Consider the following 25146-nt stretch of genomic DNA (forward strand, 5'->3'; position numbering starts at 1 on the left):
TAATGATGTGAATTTAAATATACTGAGCTAAGGCTAAGTTTGTAGTGAATCATTGACAATATAAAAATCACTAACGTTTTTTGACTAATAAAATTCTCAAAAACTATAAACCAAGATAACTTTTACAGTTGAACTAACAATGGATTTATTTCAGATTCAATAAAATGTTTACAGAGTAAACTTTATAGCCTAAAAAATGATGTTTTCAATAATAATGAACCAAATAAAAATACCAAAAAATGTTTATTTTCAAGTAAGAATGTTTATTTCAGTTAAAAATATATGGTAATAAGCAAAGGGTGCTAAAATGAATGTATAAAGCTGTATTATTGATCTTTAATTCTGAGTAGTAAATGACTCATGTAAAATTAGATTTTACCAACTTAATTTTGTTCACATCATAAGTCATGTTCATGCAATTTGAGAGTAAAAAGTTTAATTACTGTTGCTTCTGTCATATCTCAGCTGCCCTGATGAGCCCTTATTTTGAACCAAGGTTTCTTCAGTATTGAATATACTAGATATAGTGAGGATGAAATATTGTAATACGTTCTTCATTAATTTTATTCATAAGTTTTTAGAATTATTTTATAGAATTATTTTGTGAACATTACCTTGTATTTTCTGTAATTGATAATATACCTTATAAATTTGTATCATTTAAAAATTAAATTTATAATGCATTTTAAATTTAATATGTTCTATGTGTCTACTTTTCAGTATGTTAGATCGTTTTTTATATGCAAATATGATATGATTTTCACTCTTCTGTAGAACATTCTAAACTTTTATATATATAAAGTTCTAATTTAGAATTTCCTAAATCCAGTCAAAACCATGTTCTTTGTTACACTTATTGTGTTATCCACACCAAACATTTATTCATTGCATTGTGTTTTGTATAACACATTCAGTATACTATGGTGTATACCAAACATTCATTATATTGTATTCTATATACCTGGCATTTATTACATTTTCCATATTCCAGAAATTCAATTCATTGTGTAGTAGATATAGACATTAACAACATGATGTTGTATGTACCAGTTATTTATTGATATTCATTTCTATGTCATTCATTTGTTATTGCAGTGTATTTTGTACAAAATACCAGAATTTCGTTACAGCACATTGTGTTGCTAGAGATGAACTAAATCACATTTCATGTACTGTTCATTTATTACATTGATGTGTGAAACAAGGCAATTATTTGCTTTGCATCCACAAAAAATAATGTTTGCATGCACAAGAAATTTATTACTCCATTTTAACATATTGTATCACTCTTGGTATTCATTACATCTAATTTGACACCAATGGTGAATATAAAGATATTGCATGAGGTATTTTCTGTTGATTGCATTATGTGCATTAATTGGAATAGTAATGCATTGTGTAATATCAGGAAAATATGGTACATTATTTGTTGTGCTTGTGCTTGATCATATTAAATACGGTCTGTTTATTTATTTTTCATCTTAAGTAATTTCTGATGTTTTGTCATGCTTATGTTTATATTTTCTCTGTGGTTCTGTTCTCACCTCCTATTTATACCATCTGTATAGTTCCAGGGAAAACTCTATGAAATGGAGAAGGTAAGATAATGATTGCCTAAATTGTATGAATATTTTAAAAATTTACAGTGCTTTAATTTTCCAGGATTTGAACATTTCTCTTTATAACCAACAACGTAATCGAGTTAATTAAGAATTTTTTTTATTTCTTTATTACTTCTTCATATCATTTTAGTTGCAAATATATACGTTTGTGGCACTTATGCCTTTTAATTTTATTGTTGTTTGATATATATAATATTATATATTTCTAGTATAAACATCTTTATTTTATTGAATCTAATTATTTTTATCCTTAACAACAAATTTTAGCAATCTGAAAATATATCTTTTGAGGGCTTTAGTTTCAGGTACTCTGTATCGGATAACAGAATCATTAGCAGTTCAAAAGTGTTCAAATTGCCACCATAACAAATGTGTGCAATATGAAACATGCAAAAAAAACTTGTTTGTACCACATTCCTCTGGATATGCTTTCTATGTTCCTTACATAAGCTTCTCTGTCCAATTTTCAATTATTAGCCTACATGATGAGTTCAATAGTAATTTTAATGCTGCAAGTGTTGTGCTATTACATTTTTAAATACCATGTAATGAGTACTGTTAATTATGGTAATATTTTTTGGTGAATCTAAATCAGTTACTTAATTCTTTAGACAGTTTTAACATGTACATCTGCATTATTAATACAATTTAAATTATATTGAAATATTTTTGTTTGTACTAAATATATTAATCATCTGATTGTGAGCAACTTGACACTAATGTGGAATTTTCTATATGCTTCTAGCAGTACAAGATAGCTGACAGGTATTTAAAACGACTGGAGTTTCAGCTGATGAAGGTGATATTTTTTTCATTTTCCCAATTTAAAATGTAAATATAGCATGGATAGATACTTTATTCTTTGCCTCTGGTGCTTCAGCATAAACAGTATCATTTAGAACAGTGTTGTAAGAATTTATTACTCTGTGTACTCATAATCATGCAATATTGTCATAGTAATATCATTTGTTTGCATTGCTTAGGCATCTCATTCTTCATGAAACTGTCAAATTCAACGTAGTCTCGCAGAACATTCAAAAATTAGGGTTTTTTTTCATTTTAAATTGCTAACAGTTATTACAAGTTAAAGTTATATTTAATTAGTATTTTAAAATTTAACTCAGAGATGATAAATTTAGAAAGTTTTTTGAGTTTTAAATATTGCAGAGGTGTACTGTGGTCAACATTACTACAATATAAAAATTGATGTTTTACCAGCTTGAAGAGCTCCAAGATCAGTATGAAATTCATCAGAAGATGAGAGATGGTAGGGTGATTGAGGAATTTTTTAATCCAATTTTTAGTTTATTAGATATTTAGAAAATTTCTGATGCATGAAATTTATTCTTAGCAAAGAATATAAACAGTAATATTAATAATGAAACCAAAAATATATTTTGGCAATATGCATGACTGAAATATCTATTTAAAAAAAAATCTGACATTTTCATCCTTTTAGTTTTATTTTATTTTTTTTTCATATTAAACTTTCTACACTGTCATATTGCAAGCTTCATACTCTTTTATACAATTGTGTTCTACTATATATTGTGTTTCTTATGAAACCATTCCATTGTACTGTTCTGTTTTTGTACTGAAGGTAATATTTCAATTGTTTTTATGAACATGAGAACAGAATGCCTAGACTGAATCAGACAGTAAATATTCATAACCTGTTGCTGTAAAAACTCACTTGATGCTTAAGGCTAGGATAGGATAACCTTAGTTTCAAATTTCCAAATAATGGCCCATGATGATGGATGTTGTCCCTGAAAGATAGATGCCTGCAAAGGTGTTCCAATTCTAAAAAAGTATAGTAACTGCAAAACTACTCTTACATTTTATATCTTGTATTTATTATGAAATCTGAAGTGGGAATAGTTTAGAAATAAAACATTCATTCTTATTAGTATTATTATTATTAACATAGGCATAGCATTCTCAAATTATGACATTGGTGCAATCACCTTAGCAATAGTTTCTGTTATTTTTAAATGTTCTTAAAAAATAGTAAAACAGAAACACTTATCAGAGAAATATGACACCTAATACAGCAAGTTTCTACAGTACTGCTTGTATCTGAAATTGTGGTGGCAATAGATGCACATCAGTATACAAATGTTTCAGATTTGGGTTTAAAAAATTAGTGGTACACTACGTGAGTGGCAGTCAATCTCACAATTAATAAGATAAGCAAAGCCAATAGTTTGTAATGGGTGCTGTTAACTGACTGTTTGCTGTAGTCTTTTGTTCAAAATTAAGTAGTTGGTATTTTCCTGAATAATCTTTGTGTGGCTTTGCATGAAATTCTGAAATAAACTGAACAGGAATAATTTTTGGTTAAAGTTTCTATTAGTAAATTTATAGTTTTGCAACAAACAGAATAAGACTATCTATCATTTAAATTTATGTTGGTACCTGATAACAATCTTTCATAGTAGTCTTATGGTGGTAGTTATTTGTTATATACAAGTGAGCAATCTACTGGCATATTTTTGTGCGCTTGAAATAAAAAGGCCATACTTACCCTTTTATAGGAGTTTGTACAATGGCTTATGCCTATATTGTGTCTCAAGGAAAGGAGAAAGAATCTGCTTTGCACAGTGTTCACTCAGGTTATAAAGAGTGCAGTGACATATTATGCAACATGGAGGCTGAATTGGAGCATATGATGGGAACAATGTTATTTGAGATGAAAGGTGAATGAGTTTTTTTGTTTTGATAAAGATGTGTGTTCTTAAAAATAATTGGAAATATTAATACACACACAATAATTCAACTATATAAAAAGACTAAAAACTTGTATTTCAAAGTCTGTTTTTGATATAGATAATTTACACATACTTTGTTTGATATTTTGTTAAGATGTATTATGTATAAAAGTAAATACCAGAATTACTTGTTTATGGATTCAGCAAAAAGTTAAGTTTAACATTAAATTTAAAAAAACATGTTTCATGTTGTAAACATTTGTTATAGTGGTAATTTGAACATTTTTGCAATTCTAATGATTCAGATTCTCTATGTAAAATAACAGAATAATGAACATGATAAACAAGTAATAATTAAATATATTTCACAAACAAACTTTTATACAAGCAAATGGAACAAGAAAGCTTACAAGTTGATAAATATTAAGTTTTTATACAAATTAGTATTGGAAAATTTCAAAATTCCTGTGCATTTGTGTAATATTTAATGTTTAAACAGCTTGCAATTATTCTAAAACAATGACTACTTAATATATAATTCTAAAATTAAGACAGTTTCCAGTCTCAAAAGTACAATAAAATACTAAACTTACTGTACAAGATTAAAATCAATAAAACTTCCAATGAGACTAAAAGCAGTCTCATACACTCTACATATTTTCACATATATCAGTGTCATCTTTACGAGTGTAATTTTTTTTGCAAAATATAATCCTACATTTGAACAAATAGCAAAAGAATAATTTACATATTAAAGAAGTTCATGCCATCTATTAACATTTCCTTGAGGTCAATCATCCTTATTTAATAATTGGAAATAATCATGAATTTTTAAATAATGGAAAATTTGCATGCATACCTTTTCATGCAATGCAGCACCCTGATTTTGACTGCAGTACCTTTACAGGCTAACAATGCTAAAATTTAAGATTCCAATTCCTGTAATAGATAGAGCACAGATGGCCAAATGTATAGTCTTTTGAAGTGGTATAACTAACTATAGAAAGACGTTTTTTAGAAACTATTAAGATTTAAGCAGAATATAAGTGGATGTGAAGTTTTGATAAGTTTTGCTCAACACTATTTATTTTGTATCGTGCAATGTTTCAATCATCTTCAGTGCCAAACAATTTGTATTAGTTAGAAGCGGCTGTAGCCAAATCACCTTTGTGGAATAAGAATCTTGTGCATTTAAAAATAGTACTAGTTGTAGCTTTGGAATTCTTTCAGATTCCATTATATGCAGTTTTATCCAAATGTATGTGTTCTGTGGCTTACCGTTTAATCAATGATATAATTCTGTGAATGTATTTTCATGTACGAGTGTTAGATCTCAATTGTAAACCAATTCAAATGCTGTGAGTAGTGATACAGTATTGTATAAAGGAGATGAGCATCTGCACTTGATCAGATCAACGTGAGATTAACTGATACAAAAAAAATATTGTCGTTATCACAAAGCAGACACAAGTAACTTTTAAGATTTGGATTGCTCCTATTTTTTGTATTCAAACTATGACTGTATTTGCCCGAAAGTCGATAAGCAACTGTTTAAGTTTAGTTAATCATAAACAAAAATTGATTTTTGTGGGAATTTCCCCAATTCACCACGTGGGTTTGGATGTAATAATAGAATTTGCCATATTTTTTGTAAACGATACTTTGTGTTCAGTGAACTGTAATCTGGGAAAGTATGTGTTGATGCTATTCTGAATTCTTTTATCGATTGGCATTTTTCCAATTTAATTCTGCATTTATGTCTACTGCACTTTAATATGTTTCATGTGGCCTTTATGGTTTTATATATGAGGTAGGGAAAGATATGTTCTTACTAACCAGATCAAGACATGTATCATGCTACTAAAATGTTATATCATATTGTATACTTTCAATCATTATTTTTTTTTGTTACAGTTGATGGTCACTTATTACTTTGCACTTGCTATTTAATAAAAAGATCACTAATACAATAATTGGGTTGAGTTACTGGATCAGAATACATCACACAAGACTGGGCAATTACAAGGAACAGATGCTGAATAATAATTCATGAAACAAAAATGTTACTGAAACAAACCAACTATTCTCATTTTTAAGAGAAACATTTTATTTTTAATTCATCTAAATAAAATCATATATAGAAACTGCTTATTTTTTTTTAATACAATACCTTACATCTTCATATCTGATTAACCTGTTGATGGAATTTCTTGGGGCATGTTACCCTTGTTTTTCAAGAGCTTTAGTCTCCCTTTTTTTCTCATTCCTTTCTCTTGTTCTTTTCACCCACCTATGTAATTTTATTGGAGTGTTTTGTTTTTTTTTGCCAGAGTCTTATTAGGGCTGCATGCAATATTTATTCATTATCCTCACTGGTTTACCAACTATTCCATGTTCCTTCTATCTGTCTCCTGTCTGCCTGCTTCCTCTTCTCTCTCTGTCACCACTTTTATTTTTTTTTACATACTCTTGCCACTCATAAATGTCAGTGCTGTCAGTCTTGACAGTGACTATCCCGTGTGCTCAGGGGTAATTGAGCCTGTTTTAATTTATGGACTTTTTGTCCTCCATTTACAGCTGAGACCCTTACCTTTATTTTCCTTCTTCTTCATTGTATCCTATTTCCATTATTTTCCCTCCTTCAAGAGATCTTGTTTCTTGCTAATGTCAGTCCATGGCAGTGTTGGACTTTATAGTTGCTATTGAATGGGTATCTCATCCTTCTCCAGGATCTTATTCCCATCTTTTAATGGTTTTCTGGAATTTGTAGATATGCAACTAGTCTTAAATATTTCAAGCTTCAGTCAGTTTCTCAATCTCCTTGATTTACCATGGGATTTTCTCATCCGATATTATTGGTCTTTTGTCCTAGGTACTGGGAAGACTCAAGTGGACATTTCAGATGCTTATTTTCTCATTCATATCAGAACCAACAACCTCCTAAAGTCATGTTTATTCACCTCCCTAGGGATGCAACCTATCTGGGCTGATTGGTTAATCTAGAAGTCACATCTCACATCCATTTAATTTCTTATTCAGTTGGGTGTTTTTCAATTTGCATCTCTGTAGGGACTACCCTTTTCTTCATTTGAGAAACATGGAGCAGTTGGGATCCTATGTGCTATCCTGTCCTTGTCTCCCTGTACTAAGGGTTCTCCATCTTTTAGGAACTTGAACTTCTCTGAAATCTTATATTCCTTTGGGTCATGCACAGTTACTTATTTCTTGTTTGTGACCCCTTGTCCTCTACTATTCTGTTTCCTTACTCAAAGATTTGACCTGATTACTAGATAAAACTAATACCATAGAGGCAGTTCCTCTTTATCAGATTTTCACCTGCTTGCAAATGCCTTCTTGATGAGATAAGGGGCATGTCTCAACTTTCACATGTATTCTGGTTGGTAGTCCCGCAACAGATAGTCCCTTCCTATCTACCACTTAGAACGTTTGTTGGCATGTTGAATTTTTGATAATTTCGATTTCTACATGGCCTAGTGCTGGAGATGTATAGGGTCAGCACACATGAACACTACCTCCAATGGTAAAACAGAAATTCTTTTTTCCTTCTGGTTCTTGTTATGAAGATGATTGAGATGCTCCTCCTACTGTTGACAGGATGAAGGACACCCACTGCCATGATGTTTTGGACTGGAATTGACCTGCCATATGTGGTCTGACACACTCTTAACTACACTATGCCATAAAGTATGTCCATTTTATGTGGTGGCTCTGGACTTGTTTCTTTTGTGCTCAGTTTGGTGACATATTCTTAGTATAGGCAAAATGTATATCTTTGTGCAGAAAAGATGCTGTCTTGTATGGTTGTCCCCCAATGCTTTCATTGTATAGGGTGTTGCACTCCAGGGATTATTTTTAGACTCTTTCCAAAGAGTGTTCATTTAGATAGTTTTTGTACCAGTCCTTCACCACTTCAGTGTGAGATTCTAGCTAATATGTAAGGGGAAATAGGGTATTGTATTACAAGTTTGTATTTTCCAACAGAGAAAATGTATTATCTATTTTCCCTACTTCTGGTGCCTCTTTTCTTGCCTAATCTTGGAGTGTTGATTGATACAGATAATCAGTATAGATGGATTCTGCTGTGCTAAGAGGGTGTGTCACACCTGTAGTGGTGGAGGATTGTTGCATGCTCATTTGCATGGTACAGATTAGCAATACCCATGTTGATATATGAATTTCGGTGTGAGGCTCAAGGTTGATGTTTAGAAGAATATTACACATATAGAGGGCTACACAAAACTGAGGAAAGCAAATATGTAAGAGGAGGTAAGTATCCATCAGAAATATGCACTTAGTGTTGGAAAATAATAATGTTTAGTTTTGAACTTCTTTTCAATGAAAATTAACTATTAGTTGTGAAGAAACTTTTAGAGCAGGTTTAAATCTGTTAATATTGGGGATATAATTACAACAAAAGAAAGGGAGAGAAACCAACTGTTAATATGTTAGTATAAAAATTGTTGTACAAAATTAGGAATGTTAAGTTGAATATGTTTTTTATTTGTATCTAAAAATCATCACAGGTGTTTTGTTCAACAGATTTACAATGTTGAAAGCCCATGATAACCTATTGATAAAGATGATATGTAGACAGAATGCATTAGATTCTTACATTTGTCCACCTTATTAACAAAATTTGTGTCAAATGCTGATAATCAATAATGTTGAAATCAGTGTTATAAAAAGAGATTACTTGTAAAAGTAATATCCTTTGATCAGTAGTTGTTTGACACATTTGTTGGTTTCTAATTGGTTTCATAGCTGTGCAATGAAACTATACAAATGTAGACAATATTTTTATTTTTGGAATTATACTGAGCTTGGAAACAAAACATAGTGATACCAATGGATTATTAACCTTTTTATCATGCTTCATTTATGTCTTACAGTCAAGTTATCTTGAGGATACTTAGGTCTTTCACCCCACCCCACCCCCTTGTTTATAGACCAAATGAGCTATCTGCTGAGTTCACAGAGAAAAATCGAACTCCTGTCAACTAATGGTAGTCACAGGTTACTTACCTCTAATCTGGAATATCTGTTTAGTGAAGGTTTTATTGTGTTGATGTAAAATAATTCTTTAAATCTGTGACAGTAACAGCTATTACATTTTTTTGAAGACTAATACTAAAGTATGTGCTACCAAGTTTTTTCTAATTGTTACTAATGTAAAATTATATTCTGTAAAGGTATACAGGGCTTTGCACGTTTATGTGCAGGAGACATGTTTGAAGTCACAATTAAGAATGCTCATCAAAAGTGGAAAACAAAAGGCAAGGTCTTGAAGAATGAAAATCAAATTTGGGATAACAAAAATGTTATATTTAAAGCACACATTGCTGAAGTATTGTTTATTAAGGTAAGAAAATGTTAGTTGTATAGTTTTGTGTGTGAATAATTATATATATACCAACATTAGTACTTGTAAAATCTAAGCAAAAACAAGAAACCTCAATATAATATGATGGACTGCTGTGTCAGCCTGTATATATCATGGCATATAGTGTAGTTAGCTTCTAGAGTATGTTGTATTCAATTTTCTCAAGCAGTAATGACTTAATCTTTCAGGCTCAAAAGTAAAGACTGCATGCTAAAGATTTTTCACCATTTTGTATTTGTTTACTCAGACACCAACAGCAATGATGGAGAGGGGAATAGTGATGATCATATGTTTAATACCATATTTTAGTTTTCTTTGGTAATCAGAAAACTAAGCTATTGTAAAAAAGAAATAGATGGATGGATGCATAGATAAATTCATACCATTCTGAGGATTGGATGTATTTTTATATTTGATAATTGTAATACCCATATTACAGAATATTTGACATGTAAAAACCTATCAAAGATTAAAAAAAAAAATAACCATAATTAGACGTAAAAGACAACTTTCACACTTACAGCCTGTAGTACATCACTGACAGGTTGTGTGAAAGACCAAAAGCATGTGTGTACCAGTTCTAATCATTTCCTAGCAAAATCAGGATTTTCATTCCATGCATTGGGGCATGAAACTTTTTTCTGAAAAATAGGAACTGTCCCACCAAACTGGGACACTTAGCAAGTCTACATTCTATAATAGCATGACCTGATATATTCTATGGATTCTTGGTTGCTTTTAGTTTGGGAAGTTCTGGTTGCCAGGGAAGATGGCAGAACTCAATTTTATGCTTATCAAACTAATCATGAATGATGATGGTTGGTGGTTGTGTAGTGAAAACATTCACCATGTTAAGAATAAAAAAGTATAAGAAGATGCATATAATTCCCCCCCTAAGCATCATAACACACCTCCAGCAGCTTGCAAATGGAAACAACACAGTTTCCAAAGATCATGAAGCTGTCATTAAACTTTAATCTTCCTGTCTATACAAGCCCTCTGTACATTATTCTTGTTGAAAACAATAGTCTGTAATATCTGTCAGCTATTGTATTGTTGAATATTTATTGATATTCACAGTGCTTGCTGTCATTTGTTCTCATCTCTTATTCTGCCCAAACTTTCTCTGCTTGCAAATTTGAGTTGTAAAATTTATTAGACCATCCAGGCACATAGTAGCATGTTATGCAGCTAAAAACACAACTTCAGACAAGCAGCACAAAATGAGTTACTTATAGGAACCAACCAATTGTGATAATCAGTTATCTGTAACTTAATTCTTTGTCCATGAACTTTTCATCTCTATTGCTTCCCAGTTTGCCTAACTCATATGTAAAATTACAGTAAAATGTGTACAGTCAAAACTTTGAGATACTAAAGTTCTTTTAATTTACTTTGTCTTCTTCTCTGCACCAAATGTTATGGAATTTTTAAAAATTTAAGATATATCTTTTAAACTTCATCTTTGTGAAATTTGATACACATTTAACATACCATTTACTCTACATTTCTGCAAACATTTTGCACAAACCAATTATGTTCAGCTATGAAAATAATGGCGATTTGTTGAAAAAAAATTTTTTGCTCAGACCTACAGGACAAATAGTAAATAAAATTGCTCTCAAATTATTTAAGGAGCTCCACTAATTTCTACTAAAAATCAGCTGTTATTCAGTTTTTATCAGATCTTAATTAAGTAGGATGTCCAGATCTACAATAGTAGCAAAGAACATTTACATTGTGTTCACAACCTAGATCATACTTTGTTTCACTTAAGAGTATGTAACAGAATCATTACCTGAATTTTCCTTAAGATTTTCCTTGTCATCAACATTATTACTGCACTTGGTTGGCTGTCAGTTTTGAATTTGCATTATTTAGTCACTATCGTTTTCTGTTTTTAATAACTGGATTTTTTTTAGTTTTTTTTTTGTTTTGTTTTACAGCTGGTCTAGTTTTCATTCAGATATACATCATTTGTCATCCCTGTCTTTGGAAAGATTAAGGCACACAAAATCCTGCTTCTGCTATTGTGGTATTTTTGATGCACAAATTTCCCATGATGTAGTTAGTTAAGGCCACCTTACTGGAAGTTAGAAGAATATTGGGTTATAAAGTGTTTATTTCTTTCCAAACTCTGTTAAATTTGTTGTGAAGAAATAACTCAAACACAGGTGATTTCCAACAGCAGTCTTTATTGCTAACGAACACAATCGAAATCATAACATACTACACAAGACAAAACAAAGGCAAATATTTATGTGGAATTGTTGATAGATGTGGAGAAATAATTTGCCAACAGGATAAACAACCATCTATCTTAAATCTTCACAAGCTACCTTCTGTAAGAAAACATAACTGCAGATGCATTAATCCACACAGCATGTTCTAAACAAAGAAAGTGGAGTTGTTTTATTGAGTGACTCTCTACATCTATGTAAACCAAATAAAAAAGAATTTCAAGAGCAGTTATATAATAATTAACTTGGAGAAATAATGTATGGTACATTCCTGTTTTTATTGTCGAAATAGAGTCAAATGAGGCACATTTCATTGCATGTTTACTTGTTACACAATGGGAGATTTGAAACAAAACAGTAAGTAATGGGGTGTTTTAATTTGTAATAAGATATTGTAATTTATATCCCCTATTCATTTAGAATTGTTTACTTTATAGAATTTTGTTAAATATCAAACTTGGTTAATTGACAATGTTTTTTTTTAATATAAAGTAAATGGTGTGTTAAATTATAGGCCTGTGAAAATGTTTTTAGTCTTTATATGATTTTTATACCACACCTGTTATTCAATAAGGTATACTTTGTCGTCCTAGGTGTTAAAAATATTAGTCATAATTTACATTTATTGTAAATATTGGTTTAAATATGGTAGTTTCCTTCTCTGTTTATTGATAATGCATTAAAAAGTATCTAAAGGCTTTATATGCTTTTTAAAACAGACAAATATTTTTGGAATCTTTTCTCTGAAAGAAAACTTAGTTTTCATGGCTGCTGCATTGAGTTTACTCATCGATTTAAGCTATTATATATAGTATGTGTTATCATTAGTGATGTTTGAGAAAATCCAATGGTATTTATTATGACAACTTTTTAGGAAATTTGTTTAAAACACTAAATAAAAAAACTGAGTAAACCATTGCATAAAACATGGTGTTTTGATGCTGTTTTTAATTTTAAAATAATTCATAGTTGTAACTTGTGCAAAAAAGATTCAAACATTTTATTCCTATTGAAAATTTTTGTGTTTTTTACAGGCTGTTGAAGTGAAAGGTTTTGGGAAGAATAAAACTCTTGGCCACAAACTTTGTGATACAAAGGATCTTTTTAGTGCTTACCCTCAACTCATGACTGTTAATCTTAATCCTAATGGATCACTGAAACTGAATGTTGTTGTAACATGGAAGTAAGTGTGCTATTTGCCAATAACAGAATAAATCTTTTTAGTTTTTTCTATTTTAAAAAATTAAACAATTTTACTGAAGGAAAGTAACTAGTTTATCTGTAAATACCAATATGATAAAGATCCCATTTTCTTAACTGCTTTCTTTTTATTCATAGCTATGAATGGTGATTCATAACTCAACAAAATATGTTGATAATCTGTCATTTTTTTGTATTTGATTAATTAAGCAGAGGAAAAAACAACCTTGATCCTGATTGGAAGTAAAAAATTGTAATTAGCCATGTGACTATTTTTCATTAGAATTTTAGAAAAAAAAACAAAAACATTTTATATTACATCTAAGTAATAGATCGCTTTACATATACTAAAACTACCAAAATGTTAAAACTTCACAATGATTTATTGTGCAGGTTCATTGGATTATTAAATATTTTAGCAGTTGACTCCATCATTAGGAAAAGTCTACTGAAACACAGTTGCCCAATGAGCCTGGTGCCATCTTAAAAAATTGTGTAGTTTTAACATTTTAGTATTTATTATGTATGCAATTTATGTTCAGATGCATTTTTGGAGGATATTTAAGTCTGTTACATTTTTTCAGGGGTGTGTTTTTGCTGAAAGAAATTATGTTGAGTGCAAATTATATATTTTCATGAGTTTTGATATGCATGGTTTTGAATTTAAATGGTGCTCTTAAACAGAGTTAGATACTTATATATTTACTGTTTTATTTTAGCCCACTGCATATTTGTACAGAAGACATTGTTTCACAACCTTTACCTCCTGTAGGAAATATGTTAAGTTCATCATCAAGTAGGCAGCATAACTTGTCTCAATTTTTGTTAGAAGAAGAATATAACAGTTCTCCAGGTTTGAATGTAAGCTTACAGAAGTTCACTGTTATGATATTGAAAAGTAGCAACACCAACACTGAAGTTAAGACATGGTGTTGCATTTCTAATGGTTGAAAACTAAACAGAAAATTATCTGAAGTGTACAATGACACAATAATTCTTTCCAAATTTCTGAGTAGTTACCAAGAAAGAATACATAAATGTATTTAAGATTTGAGGACAGTAAGGGACCTGTTAGTTTCTCTGGATTGTTTCATCCTCTAAACTTAAATATTTGAAGAATAAAGAATGGGTTTGAGTGTTTTATTTTTATCATGCTTTCCATTAAACTCGACTAATTTTCCTACATCCACCACTTCTGTAGGTAACCCATTCTAAAAAATTAACTATGTAAGAAAATTAAATCTGTCTTAGCTAAAGATAGCTCCTACCTACCAAAATTTATATTTCTGTTCCTCTGTCCCACCATTTTCAACATTACGTGCAAATAAGGGCGATTCACCAATACTGTAATTTTCGTTAATCTTAAACACTTCAGTCAGATACACTATAACTCTACTTTTTCAAGATAAAACAATTCCAGAGATCTTAACCTCTCCTTACATGACAACCTTTCCATCCCAGGTATCATCCTGGTAGCCCTGCTTTGAATCCTTTCCAACAATTTAATGTCCTTCCTAATGTAAAAAGCTCGAGACCAAACACAATACACCGACTCTCATCTACACAAGCAGTAACTTCGTAGAAATATCAAAAGAATAGTACGGTAAAATTTCCCCTGAAACTGTTTACTATGCATTGAAATGTTTAATTTAGGTAAATTATTTTGTAGAGCATCTTTTATCACATTTTTAGAAACTTTTCTCTCAACTGATATAAACCTAATAGGCTTATAATTTTTTTATCAACTCTCTTTAAAAGAGAAATGATATTAGTTGACTTTCAGTCTTCTAGCACTTACTATTTAAGGACTTGCAAAAATGGCAGCAATTGTCTTTCATGGTCGGTCCTTAACCTCCTTTGATTGGAAAATATTAAATGGTTCAGTACTTTGTAATCCTGTAAATTTCTCAATTTCAGTGTTAATGTGATCAGTCTTGTTTCCATTTAGCAACTTTTCAGGATGAGAAATGTTACTTAGTCTTTATTACTAAAAATATTGAAGAAAAAAAGTATAGTTTAATATCTTAGCCATCTGTCAATCATCTAGCTTTTCTTTATCATCCTCAAAGATCCTCCTCCAATCATAACGTTTGCTTACCTTTAAATTATTTAAAGGAATCCCCTACTGTTAATTTTGTTTTTATCCAAATTTTTTGTTTTTCATTTTTCATATACACTTGCAATTTTCTAATGCTGTGTTTGACCCGCTATCTTGATCTTCTGTAATTCACCAAGTCTTCTGTCAAAGCAGTAAAGTCAAACCTTTTAAATTTGTAATGCTTTTCTTTAATTTTATCCCCTATACCATTTGGGAGCCAACCTGGTTTTTGCTTGTAGAAAATTTTTTTTAATAATGAACATGCTTATCTTAACCATTCAAGAACTTGATTTTAAAATTTTTCCGAATTTGACAAAATTCGTATGGTCCTAGAAATCCTTAAGTTGTTAATCTCTGAAAATCATTGCCAGTCTGAAAGCATTACAGATATATTGAAGATTTGAAATTTAAACAAGTTGACCTACAATTTTTTTATGAAGCTTGCAGATAAGTAAACGGTTTGAAAACACCGGTTATTGATCAAACAAACTGTTTTGGTATACATGTATGGGCGTATTATCATCTGGCATGCTAAGTGCATCTAAAAACACGATCACCATATTTTAACAATTCTGATGGATCCATGATTAAACTAGGTAAGTAACCTTTTTTAAATAATTTAATGATAATAAAAGTATTAATATTTGTATTAAGAAATTATAATTCTGCATGATATATTTTACTTAATAGGGTTTTTAAGCACACTAGATCTTCAATCATATGGTAATAGTAGTGTGGCTAACTTTAGAATCTAAGTCTAATGTGTTAAGTATATCTAGATCTCATCTCTAGGTCTGTTTCATAACATAGTAATAATTATTAAACTGATATAGCTATAGGAACCGACTAACTCTGAGGCAGGTAGATATATGCCTAACAGTGCTAAAGATCTAATTGGTTAAGATTAAACTTAATTCTCTGTGCATGTGGTACAAGAAGCTGACCAAATTATACATGTAACAGTCATGTTAAGTATATCTAACGTTGAATCTAGTGTTTCATAGATTAAACAGAAAAATGTGATCAATATCAGATGTAAGTATTTCAATGAAGGCAGCTAATATTCTTGCAGACTATCTTGTACCGATAGGCAGTTGTCTAACGCTAACTTCTAAGTAACAAATGTGAAGGAAGTTTACTTCAACTTGAAGTCTTTGCTTAATTGTAGTTGCAAGGTTCAGATATAGATATAGATCTAACAATAAGTTGTAGCTTTTTCATTAAATCTTTTATCTGTTGCAGATTTCATGTGCATATCGGTGTTTGTTAGGTCTAGATCTCATTTGTGCTAATGCTGCATCTTGTTACACTTTATACTTTTTATATGCTTATTTCAATTATAGAAAGCAATAAATTGGCATCCAACATTTGTTGAAGTAATAATATATGACATAAATCATGCCAGTAAAAATGTTAATATAATCTTTTATTAGGTAAGTGGCATAAATAAAATGGTCCATGAATTTATAAGACATCAAAAATAGTGGCATCTTTCTTTATTGCAAAATCAGGTTTTTAAACACTAGCATATGTAAAGTACAAACATCATGTTGTATAGCCAGTAATTGTATAAATCTACTTGCCTAGTGCTTGCATTGCTGATTTGACACTCAGCTAGCAAAATTATTTCCAAAATAATCTGACATTAAACAGCTCTTTTCATCAGCTGATGAACTTTGTGAAAGCTGTAAAGGAAAGAAAACTAGAAGAGAAGAAAATCTCCTAAGGCTTTCATAGTGAAAATTAAATAAGAACTATCAAACAAGAAATGCTAAAATATGTTGAATTTTTTGTTTTGCAATAATTCTTTACATTGGAACACTACTAGAATAGTAATAAAAATAGTATTTTTTACCAAGTGCAGTTTCTTATGCATTTCGCATGAAATAATCTTCGAATTTCTATAAAAAAAAAAAAAAAAAAAAGTTGTGGGAAAACTCATGAAATTTAATTTCTGCATAGGTACAAGAACCTTTATTTGATCACTATTTCCAGTTATTTCAGTTTAAATATGTGCAACAGATAACTCTTGTCGAATCCATTTAAATTTCTAACCATAACCTCATTCCTAATCTCCTGTATATAGTAAAAACACTAAACTTTATCGAGCAATTATCACTTACACCTAACTGCTTCCCAACCTCCACACTTTCAACCAGGAGCATCGAGGGCCCATTTCTTTCTCTTTTTAGCATTTTTATGAACTTATTTAAAATATAGTAAATTAGAACAGCAATGAGCTCATAAAAAAGGAACAGCAGCCATTTTCAGCTCACAGTATAAGTGTAAAAACATTTATAAAGTAACAACAAATATCTTGTAAATCTATGAAGTAACAAATATATTGATTATGACTCAAATTATTATTGTAATCGTTGTTGGTATATCACATGTTTGTACATAAATAAAGCCAAAAACTATACTTTTTATGATTAAATGAAGATGTAGTCTAAGATGCCTTAAGGCATAACCACGTTTCATTCATCCAACCCCATAGGCAGTTGCCTCCACATCTCATTGGCAGGACCTCTCTCGCATATTAGAATTTAACAATAACTCTAAAAAGTATTCTTCATAATAAGTTCTGTGATTAATTTGTGAAAAGTACTGTACAGAACAATTTCTAAAAACCTTACTCCCTTGTGGTTTAGCTGTAGTATTTCCCTATCTACCCTAAATGAAAATACTCCATAATCACAGCCTCATTAACAGCTAAATTTGTTTTCACTATAGAATTCATCATCAATTTTTATATGGTAGTCTTCACTGTGTTTTTTACATAATGTTTCTTGATATCTTAATTTTTCTTTATTTAGTTTATTCTAGCTCTCAACACTGTCTATTCCTAATGTAATGCTACCCCTTACTCTATCTAGTTGATAGGTTTGTTTTCCTATTGAACTAATCTTGCAAGTCCAATCAGCTAATTTGCTTGTCTTACATATTAAACTGAACCTAGAATTCAACACCAGTGAACTACTTGTAAATTCATCCCCATAATATGCTGTAATAATATTTTGGACAAATTATAATGGCCTTTTTTTAAATAATTTTATCAGGTCTCTGACCTACCCTTTCTGTATCATTAGCCCTTATGTGCATAACAAAGACCATCCATTCTAGCCCCTTTACTGTAGTTCTTATTCTATTAATTCTATCCTGTACCCTTGCTACTTGACAATCTAATTTATTTCTCCCTATATTTCCCCAGATCATTCTATTCATGTGCTGTATCAAAGAATCACCTATAACCATAACCTCGTGTATGTTTTCATTACCATCCCTGTCTGTTCCTTTTGTTCTCCTTCCATTCCATAGTCCTTCATCTGCACAAGTTTCATGCTAAAATCTTAGTGTTGCTTATTAGAACTATAGTATTATAATCAAATCCACTATTCTTATCCTTTTTAGTACTCTTTATTTTTGTTTTATATTCAGCACAACTGACCTGTTAGAGATTCTAATTTTTGTGAACAAATAATGCTTGTGCTATTTGTAACTTAATTGTAATTATTTTATAACATTTTAGTATAAAAATTGAACTAGTTATGTCAGGATTATCAAACAGTAAATGGAATTGACCATAGCTTATGACATGTTTCAGAGGTCTACTCTCCATCATCAATCAGATAAAACAGAGATGCTGCAGGATTTAAGGGTTGAGCTTGGTTGCACTTATGCTTCTGTTCCAAGTTCCACTGTTACAACACCTGAAATTGAATTTGTAGACCTGCCACCTAGTGTTCATTTCCCTTCATCTCTTCTATGCAAAACTGGAAGTCTTGGTAACAATATAGGTGACAGAAGACTTTATCAATCACCAACAGCTGTCATAAATTCTACACTAACAAACTCATTACAATCTAGCCAAATTCAGGAACCAAATCAACAACATACACAGGTAGTAGAGACAAAAACTTCACAACAAAAGCCACGAATCCAGAGTGTAAACAGTCTTGAGCATTTCAGTATAGGCAACTCATCAGTTGAGTTCCATCTGAACAATAGAAACTTGTATGCAATTATATGCAACTTAGGAGTGTGTCTAGAAAAAATTCAAGGACAATACCCAGAGCTACTGCTGTTAGAGCAGACAATAGGAGAGATGGAGAGAATATTCAGAGTAAGGCTTTTAATTACTTAGGCTAGTTTTTCCTTGGAAATATACCAATATATTTGTTTTTGATTTGGGAAATAGCCAGTATTATAATTTTATTGTTGCACATAATGTAAAACATATTTAAGCCAGCATTATAATTGATTGTATACTAATATACATACTGTTAAAAAACAGTAAATTGCATCAAAAGGTTCTGATCTGTTTTATTCACTAGGTCTTAAAATAATTCCTTCTTTTCATAGATTGCATGAAACCATTCTGTGAATGTTAACATTTTTAATTGATTACAACTATACATAGGAAACAATAAACATCTATAGGGTTTTTACAGGGAGAATAATTTGCTTTATCAGTAACTCATTGTCTAAATAAGCTACAAGTCAGTAACAATTGAGTATGTATTTAACAAGGTTCATGTCAAATTAAAAAAACAATAACAAATGAAATAGGAATAATAAATTATAACACCACATTCAGCAGTTGTTGCAGCACTAGATTTAATTTTCCAAATAGAATGCAGTTGAGGTTCATAAAGTGAGATTGTTCTTATATGAAAAGCATACATGCAGATGTTTTTTTGTATGAACTTTTTACTCTTAAGTTCGTTGATCATATTCCAACTAAGTATATAACTTGAATTTTAACTACATCTTATATTGGACCATAGACAATTGAAACAAAAGAATCATCAGTGAAAGTTATTGTATTTTATTATTGTTGTAGCTTTTATCTACATATATGGAGCCAACACAAATGTTTTTTCTCAAATAAAAATTATCGTATGATATTAATTTGTTATTTGTTGCCATGTTATTTTTCTGACTTTTAATAATAATTTCACTGTCAAACCTGTTGATTTTTCATTTATTTCAACAGAAGGTTCTGTAGTTTATACCCAAATTTGTTTAATGTTAGATCATTGTAGCTCCATAAGGAATTGTTTGTTTTCACCCATTTCTCTGTATGCAATGCAAATATAAATTTCTTTGCTGTTTATGAATTCCTTAGCTACAAAATTCTGAAATTTTTCTAAGCTCTAATATTTGAACACATTGAACCCTGTGAAAATAGTGTGTAAAATGCAGAATGATGTACTACTTTTAATAGTTTGACTAATCAAGAAACATATCTATTTTATGAAATAGTTGAATTGTGTTTTGCATCAATCTGCAACTGAAAGTTACCCAGGGCTGCTGAGAGTTATGGGCCCTGATGAATGATTGTTATATATTATTACATACCATCTTGTTAGGTTTACTATAGCATATATATCCTACTAACCTATTGTTTCTGTTAGTTTTTATAACGGAATATTAATATCAATGTGGATGTTTTTAGTTGCTAGTTTGTCTTAATTAAATGCAACAATTTGTGAGTAACTATGAAGCTTTAAGATTATTTTACGACACTATATGTTTAATATGTATTTTAGTTTGTGCATTTAATATTCATAGTATATTTAACAAGCAAACTGAATACATGTTCAAGTCACTACTAATAGCCCATTTTCAGAGTAGTTTTTAAGTGTTAAAATGTTTTAAGGATTCAAGGATTAATTATATCACCATACAATTGACAAATACACTCAAACATACTGCTGCCTGAAAGGAAGTCATAAAAGTAACTGATTTAATAACTTTTAAATAAATTAATAGAGAAAATAAGGTTTGTACACCAAGTTTAATATTTGTTCAGTGTAGTGAATATATGAATCTAAACATCCAACCATGTGTTTGTTGTGCATGGTGACTTGTCAGGGGGAGAAGAAGATCCTGGTGGTTAAAGGGTTTAACCCTGACATGCTACTTTGGCTAGGGTCAATCGAGTACCAGTGTTGGATGTTCTGAACAGGTGTTGTGGACATTGTTTGCTAGTGTTCAAGTACAGTGTTCACGAAACCCTGGCATTGCTGCAGTGTCTTTGTTTGGCATTGTAGTATGTCCTATTGTAGGGTTCTATGGTGTGTGAGGTTAGTGGGCACTGAAATATTTTTCTTTATTATTGATCCCCCAACTCAAAATAAGAATATAAACAAAACAGACCATAGGTAAATGACCATGCCTTGAAGATTTTGAATAGCAATCTTTAACTTCTTCAATACCTGTACCTCATTTTCAAATATTAAATTCTTTATCAGACAAATATTTAGAGCATATGTCTTTTTTTCTTCAGAAGAGACTAGAGGAACTTGCTGGCTCTCCACAATCAATCAAAAAGCTATGTTCTGGGGACATCTTGGTGGAAACATTCATTCCAAAACAGTGAATTCTTGCATTTGAAAGTGAATGGGGATATACCCATTGATGTTACTACCCATATTTTCAATTCATTAAGAGGAATTGTTGAGAAGGATGTGAAGAACGTCCTCTAGACAGAGATCCTTTACTGGTTTCTCTGCTGAAGGGGTTTCTGCAGTGAGGTGCCACTCCACTCACAAACATGGAATTATGCTGCCAACCAGTGTCCTAATTTTCACATTTACGTCACCATATCCACCTGATACTATCAAAGTAGGTTATATAATTTGCAAGTTATGGTCATATATTCTTAACCTTCCAGAATGTTTCAGATGTAAGAGGTTTGATCATTTAAAGACACCATGTCACGGTTCCTTGATGTGTGTTTGTTACGATGGCAAGGTCTGTGATGCCTGAGAGTGCAAAATGGACCTTTATTGTGTTAGTTGTAGTGGCTCTTACCCCTCTTTCATTTGTTTTTGCTGTAGGTGGGTGGAGGAAAGAGTTACAGCATTTGAAAATGGTTCTTAACTTGAGACTGGAAAGTTATTGTTCACCTCTTCATCTCAAATATATGCTACTGCACCCCATTCCACTGCTACAGATGAAGTGCAAATCTTTGTGCCTCAGGCAGTCATTTTCAAACTATGTGAAGAATCTTTTGCTCTCCATGGTTAAGAGAGTTGAGAGGTCAACATCAACACCTATATCTATTCCCCCTATTCTTACCAGTGCTTTCTGGGTCCACATTCTTTGGCTCTGGCTTCTGGCATTTCTTTTAGTCCATCTTCTTCTTTGGCCCTGAGATGCATAATGATTATTTGTTTATGCCCTCAGTCACTGGAATCTTTGTATCTTTGTGTATTGACAGAGACCTGCCCACTCGACCCAGGTCAGGATCCATGGAGGCTGATAGATCTGATAGAGAAACAACATGGTCATAAAAAGTAGGGCTCTCCATGTGTTAATTCCAGCCATACTGAAATACATTTTTACTTCAAGTGAGTTTCTTGTCATCATGAAGAAGAGCTCTCCTCCAAATTCATCTTCACACAATTAAAAATGGCCACTTTGATACAATGAAACTGTTGAGGTTTGCATTCTGATTTGAATGACATCAAACACTGATTTATTACCATCATGTGTGTCTTTCCTCACAGGAAACATTTCTGAAACCTGCCAGTACAGTCACCTTTCAGCAGTTTTCTTTGTACAGCAATGATAGGTTGTGCCTACCCAGTCTTTGCCACTCGATACACTCTTGGAGGCCACAGTCATCAGTGTTTCCTTGTGTTATACCATCACTTTTGTTCTCTCTACCTGTCTCTTGGAAAAACCTATGATAAATCAGTCCTTGATACTCTCATTGAACAGTTGCTGTTTTTCTTTTTAATCCTGGAGGACTTTAATGGATATAATTTCCCTGGAGTGGAGTCATTCTGTAGATCATATGCTCTCAGATTATAACCTTTTTCTTTCAGTACTGTTTCTTCTACCCATTTTCATGCACCTAGTCAGTCTTTTACTGCTATTTATATCTCTATCTGCTCACCTTCACTTTTCTCTTGTTTCTTTAGATGAGTTGACAGTGACCCATGGACCAGTGATCTTTTTTTTTTTTTTTCATTTTAAGGGAGATTAGCTGAACCAGGCCAACTGGCACTCTTTCACTGCTGTCTTGGAAGTTGTCTACTAACATTGTCTGTAAGCTGTAAATTGACAACTGTGTAGCAGCAGTAACTGACTATATTGTCCAAGCCTCTGCTCAGTCTATTCCTAAAACCTTAACATATTTTCCATGTTATCCTCATCCATGTTGGAATCCTGTCTACCACATGGCACAGAAGGCTCAAAAACAGGCCTGGGATACATTTTGTAGGTATCCCACACTTTCAAACCATGTCACTTTCCAGCAGACTTGTGCAAATGCTTGGTAGGTAAGATGTCAAAGCCAAAATGAATCTTGGATTAAGTTCACAACTAGTGTCTCTTCTTCCACCAGGTCCAAAGTTGTATGGGACAAAATTTGGAAGGTAAGTGGGCAGTACTTCCACCTCTGTTTTGATCTTGTTCTCCAATGGGCAAGAAGTTGCTGATGCCCAGAGCATTGCCTACACTTTTGGCAAAAGCATTCCTCATGTATCTAGCATTTCTGCTTCATCTCCCACCTTCTTAGCCACCAAGACTCTAGCAGAGTAATCCCCTCATTCCTTTTACACTGATCATCTATGATTATAATTGCCCCTTTACACTGGTGGAACTCAAGCTTGTTCTTCATCAGTCTGGTGGCACATTGATCAGACTTTATGGTGTCCACTATGAGATGCTGCACAATCTATCTCCTAGCTCTTTCTATTCTTTGGTTTTCAACTGGATCTGGCAGGAGAATGCTTTTCCTAATGCTTGATGCTGGGCTTTTGTCCCCCTTTTTTTCTAAGCCTAAAGAGCACAAGACACCTACATACTACCATCCAATTGCTTTGACAAGATATCTGTAAGATCTTAAATGTTGGTTAATGCTCATCTTTTTTGTTTCCTCAAATCAAACAACTTTCACTCACCTGCCAAGTTTGGACTCTAACATCTACACTCTACTGTGAACCACCTGATTTGACTTGAAACATTGATCAGAGAAGCTTTTATCAAGCATTATCTTATGTTAGTATTCTTTGATCTTGAAAGACTACATGGAAGTATGACATTTTGCAAGACCTCCACTCATGAATTGTGTGACCATTAGCCCATTTTATTGACATTTTTAATAGACTGGTGATTCCAAGTCTATGTGGGTTCAACACTTTCCTGTTCTTTCCTATAAGTCCCTCAGAGTTGTCTTGGATATCTCACTTTTTAGTATAAAGATTAATTCCATCACTGGACAGCTTCATCCTACCATTGCAAATAAGCTCTATGTCGACAACTTCCATATTTCATTTCAGTCATTGAGCAGCAGCTACAGACTGCCCTTACTTGTTTACTGAAGTGGAGCACAACAAATGGTTTTACCTTTTCTCTAAAACTGTTTGCATGCACTTTTGTCATTAACAGGATATTCATCTCAATTCTAAACTCCATGTTGGTGAAGCTGTGCTTTCCATGGTCCATGAAGCATAGTTCTTTGGGCTAAACTTTGACCATAAGCTGACCTTTATTCCACACATCAAGCAGGTATGCATCTCTTCCACCTTTTAGGAAGCAGACTGATGTTCTATGCTAAAAATTTATTGTGCCCTCAATTGATCAAAACTGGACTATGGGTCTCTGGTTTATGGCACTGTCAGGACTTGGGTCTTGAAGATGTTGGACCCTGCTAACCATCAGGAGCTTTCTACACCTCTTCAGTGCAGAGTTTGTACACTGATTCTCATGAACCTCCCCTACATATTTGCTGTTTGCAGCTGACTTTACTGAACACTTCAAAACTTCAATCCTTACCACAGCATCCTACCTGGGCTTGTTTTCTTTCCTTAGTGGGTCGTGTTTTTTTCAGAATAGATGGTTTATCATTGTTCTTTTT

The 25146-nt window shown here is 31.9% G+C and overlaps 1 protein-coding gene across 10 annotated transcripts in view; it reads left to right on the forward strand.

Annotated features, from left to right (window-relative positions):
* The window catches only part of LOC143244829 (rho family-interacting cell polarization regulator 2-like), a 110090-nt gene that overhangs the window by 51972 nt on the left and 32972 nt on the right, over nt 1-25146 (forward strand). For 8 of the 10 annotated variants that reach the window (XM_076490215.1, XM_076490211.1, XM_076490210.1 and 5 more), the window contains exons 5-12: nt 1569-1598; nt 2368-2421; nt 2841-2889; nt 4160-4321; nt 9544-9713; nt 13009-13157; nt 13894-14035; nt 18877-19395. In XM_076490215.1, coding sequence (XP_076346330.1) covers nt 1569-1598; nt 2368-2421; nt 2841-2889; nt 4160-4321; nt 9544-9713; nt 13009-13157; nt 13894-14035; nt 18877-19395 — 1275 coding nt within the window. The remainder of the gene's footprint in view (nt 1-1568; nt 1599-2367; nt 2422-2840; nt 2890-4159; nt 4322-9543; nt 9714-13008; nt 13158-13893; nt 14036-18876; nt 19396-25146) is intronic. The other 2 variants (XM_076490209.1, XM_076490214.1) reach the window with 1 other exon arrangement.

The sequence above is a fragment of the Tachypleus tridentatus genome, chromosome 2, assembly GCF_004210375.1.
Source record: "Tachypleus tridentatus isolate NWPU-2018 chromosome 2, ASM421037v1, whole genome shotgun sequence".
Classification (NCBI taxonomy): domain Eukaryota; kingdom Metazoa; phylum Arthropoda; class Merostomata; order Xiphosura; family Limulidae; genus Tachypleus; species Tachypleus tridentatus.